This window comes from Euphorbia lathyris, chromosome 3, assembly GCF_963576675.1.
Source record: "Euphorbia lathyris chromosome 3, ddEupLath1.1, whole genome shotgun sequence".
NCBI lineage: Eukaryota > Viridiplantae > Streptophyta > Magnoliopsida > Malpighiales > Euphorbiaceae > Euphorbia > Euphorbia lathyris.
In genome coordinates, this window is record NC_088912.1 from 106,047,249 (window position 1) to 106,051,765 (window position 4,517).

Here is a 4,517-nt window from a genome sequence, read left to right on the forward strand (position 1 = left end):
TTTTTCACATGTTAAGAATCTTAAACACAATATAACATAATTTTGAAAAGTTTTATATTGATACTTAAAAAATGATTCTTGACCACTCGAATTATAACACACACATATATATATATATATATATATACTAAAAAAATTTGAAAAAAAAATCTATTACAAACCACATGTAAAATCGACCCCAACTGAATAATCTAGTATTCACCACTGTACACTATTTCAAACTAAAATAAACCAAATTCGGAATGTAATCTTGAATCCATAAAATAAATCAACATAATTCAAATCAATATATTTAAAACACTCCTTAAAGAAACCAACCAACATGTTCATTTATATAAAGCCTACCCACCCAGCACATATTATTTTTCCTACTCAGCTAAAAACACAGCTTACTTAGGTTTCCATTGGTTGAGCATCAGCATGGTACTTCTCTAATTCCTTGTCTAGCTCTTCTGCTGTCTTCTTCCCTTGCCCTCCTCCTCGTCCTCGGCCTCCTCCACGCCCTCGCCCTCCTCTTGGTCCACGTCCTCGCCCATCTCCTCCTCCACGGCCTCCGCCATTTCTCATACCCCCACCACGGCTTGGACCTCCGCGATGATTACTAGTAGTAGCCAAGCCTCTTCCAGATGTCATAAAAACTGTCCTGTTCATCCTTCCATGTACTCCACTTACATTAACTCTAGCTGAGAGAGGCATTTCTGCAATGGCACCAACCATTTCTACCTTCATTGGTTTTCCATCTAATATAACATTGTTATATTTCTCCACAGCCGCAAATGCATCATTTCTTCTTTTATAAACCGCTTCACCTGAGCCACTAGAGCGACCACTTTCATCATAGTGAACATCACAACTTTTTAGATCTCCGACCTCAGAGAAGAGCTCCCTTATATCTTCACTGGATACTCCATAATCCAAGTTAGATACATATATCTTGGTTCCTGTGGTGATCCCAACAGCAGCTCTAATACTATCTTCACTGATTCTGCGAGGAGGCTTGCCTATTTTAGGCACAGCTCCTGACATTCTTCCACCTTGGAAAGACCCAGCTCTCCCTCTTCTATTCTCTATTACGTGATAGAGAGACATATTGAGAGATGTCGGTCTAGGTAAACTATGGGACAAAGATCTAATTATATATAGAGAAGAGAGGCGCAATTAGGGTCTCAGGATTGCGGATTCATCTGGAATGGGGAGAAGAGAGAAAGGGAATAATAAATTTTTGGAGATTTTTCTAAAGAGAAAAAGGAAATTATTGTGATTTGCTGAGAAAACTACAAAATTTAAGGATAGAGCTTGCCTAATTGCATTATCTAATTAATTAGAATGCATGATTTACTGAAATTAGAATAATTTCTCTAATTAACCATGTCTAATAATAAGGATATTAATATATATGGGAAGTAGCGTAGGAAATTCAATCTAAATGAGATTTGATTCCGACAAGAAGAGTGTGAGTTGGAGATAAAGCTACAAAATTCTAGGAAAATTTACATAGTATGTGACGTAGGGCTGTTCAGAGTTCAGTCCAATTCAGATGTTATAAGTTTTCCAGAATTGAATTGAAAGTCGGAGATTTCTAAATATAAAGCTCGAAAAATTGAATTGCAAAGATAAATCTCCATAATTAAATTGTCCTGAAAATTCGGTGTGGTTCAATTCGGAAATTTCAGATCCGGATTAGTTCAATCTCGATAGATAGAGATTGAGATACATTCATCATGCCATATAAAATAATTTACAAATATACTCATATTTAGATGCATTGATCATGCAATATAAAATAATTTACAAATTTATTCTAATTCCTATATAAAAAAATAAGATTAAAATTTTCAATAAAAAAGATATCACAATTCAATTAACATTATAAAGCAATAACATTTTTTCCTATCATCTGATTTTTTTTTTTCTCGAGAGTATTTTAAATTTTTATCACCTGAAAGGTTAAGTGCAAATAACCTCAAATTTTTTTTATTGAAATACGGACCTAGTCCAACGAGAATCCCAACCAGGTTGGCACTACCAAAAAGGCAAAGAACCAAATATATAAATGAAGAGATGAAAAAAGTATGAAACCAGTACAAAGAATGTTTTAAGCAAATCTAAACATATCCCTACCAATGGCATTATCTCTAGCAAGAAGGGAGCAGAAGTTTGGAAGGGTATTCCACATTTGTAAATCTGAGGCCAGACGTCCGTAATTAGCAAGAGCGTCCGCCACTTGATTTCCCTCACGGAACACATGGGAGACAACCACCTGAATATGCATCATTGAATCTAAACAATTTAACCAATCCACACGCATTGTCCAGGGAATGATCTGCGCACGGGTACGGAAAATTCGAATAACGTAAGTCGAGTCACTTTCAATCGAGAGACGAGTCCATCCACGTGACCTCGCAATCGAAACTACAAAAATAGCAGCTTGTAATTCCGCCATGTGTACCAAAGCACAATCAAGGGGGAAGGCAAATGACCCAAGAGGATGCCCCTAACTATTTCGAAAAACCACACCGCAACCAGCTCTACCCGAGATCACGGAGGCATCGGTGTTAGCTTTAATCCAATCAGACGGAGGGGGCTGCCATCTAACTTCAATGATTCGAGGGGCCCTATGACGACGAGTGTTTAACCCGAGGTTATGGAGAATAGATAACTCCACAACAGAATTCCATACCAATCCGTTGCTGATTCTATCAGAGCTACGAATTGCAGACCAAATATAGTGTAATCCCTCATGAATGTTTGGTGGCTTGCTCTAAAAAATAGCAGCATTTCTTACAGACCAGATCAACCAAACAGCGTTGACAAGCGCGACCTGCGAGAGGGAAAGGACTTGCGAACTGAACTTGTGTGAGAAGGCGTGTTGCAAGAGGGTCTGTAGAGAAGAATCAAGTACAAGTCTTCTACCAAATAAAGCCGATATGCTAAACCAGATTTGGGAAGCAAAGGGGCAATGAACAAGCAAATGGTCACTCGTCTCATAAGCCATTAAACAGACCGGACAGCGAGATATTATAGGCAGACCTCTAGCACGGAGCGCATCATGAGTTGGTAAAGCGCCCCAGCATGCACGCCAACAAACCATGGAGTGTGCGGCTGAATAAAAGTTTTCCAAATTGACTGAAAAACCAAAGGCAAAGTCGGAGGAGCACGTAGCCAGTGATAGAATAACTTTACCGTGAAGAGGCCATTGCTCGCAGGTCTCTAAAAACATAAATCATGTTCAGATCCATTTTCATGCATATTCCGAATGCGCTGGTGCAACGGACTAGCCAGCATCGGAAGATCACGCCAGTTGCCATTTTTATAAAAATCTGAGATTCTATCAGTGAGCTTCAAACGGTCTGACATAGAAATCCCAAGCTGTTCAGCCAGGGGTGGCAAAATCCATTCCGAATTCCAGAATGACAACTCAGAAGATGATCCAAATGACCAAAAACAATTCTCCCGTAACTTGAGATAGGCGGCCTTGACAACCACCAAACAAACGATCGCTGCAACCGAAACTTTGGCAAACCAGCCCTGTTTAGAAAGCGTGTCCTTAACAAATTAAAGCATAAAGAATTAGAGGAAAGAAAGCCCCATGATAATTTACCACTCATAGCCAAGTTAAGGGTCGAGAGGTGTTTAATACCCAACCCTCCTTCCTTTAAGGACTTTAAACAAACCTTCCAGGGAACAGTAACAAGCTTTTTGGACAAAACTGAACCCGTCCAAATGAAATTCCTCATGTGTCTATTGAGTCTATTTAGCAAACTCACAAGCCATTTGTAAACCATAAAGGTGTGGATCAGAGAGCTAGTGATAATTGAATTAACAAGTGTTAGCCTACCAGCCATAGAGAGAGACGTCCCCGCCCAGCGCGAGAAAGAGAGAATAATTCTATCCGCAGTCGCCGCAAGGTATTTAGCTCTTAGGATCCCTTGAAAAAGAGGAACACCCAAGTAATTAAACGGGAGAGATCCAATTTTGATTCCAATTAGACCCGCCAATCTATTCCGACGTTTGAGTAAGATCGACCGAAGAAAATCTCAGACTTTTGCCAATTCACTAATTCTCCAGATAGAGAGCCATATAAATAAAAAATATCCATGAGAGAATGTATGTTCGAGATGCTTGTCATGCAGAAAACTAAAATATCATCTGCATAAAACAAGTGCGAAGGCATTACAGAAGAACTAGAATAATCCATCGGAGCCAGCGACCCACGCAGGGTATGAGCATTGATAAAACGGCTAAGGAAATCCTCCGATAAACCAAATAGAAGAGGGGAAAATGGATCTCCTTGTCTTACTCCTCGCGAGCAAGAGAAATACCCAGCAGATCCATTAACAGTGAGAATCGAGATATGAGCCGAAGAGAGTATCGCATGAATCCAATCAATGAATTAAGAGGAAAAACCAAATGACTTAATGATGTAATGATTTCTCATTTATAAAATCTTAGCAAATTATCTTTCAAAAAAAAGTTTAATATTTAATTTGACGTACATTTCAATAAATCAACAAAAA

General features: G+C 38.8%; 1 protein-coding gene across 1 annotated transcript; it reads right to left on the reverse strand.

The window, feature by feature from the left end:
• Positions 1-393: 393 nt before the first annotated feature.
• Positions 394-1,089, reverse strand: LOC136222842 (THO complex subunit 4D-like). The gene has a single exon (XM_066010542.1). It carries the CDS (start codon positions 1,087-1,089, stop codon positions 394-396), a length of 696 nt encoding a protein of 231 aa, XP_065866614.1.
• Between the last annotated feature and the right edge of the window lie 3,428 nt (positions 1,090-4,517).

Coding starts and splice junctions, on each gene's coding strand:
- LOC136222842 (XM_066010542.1), bottom strand. CDS start 1,089: ATGTCTCTCTATCACGTAATAGAGAATAGAAGAGGGAGAGCTGGGTCT.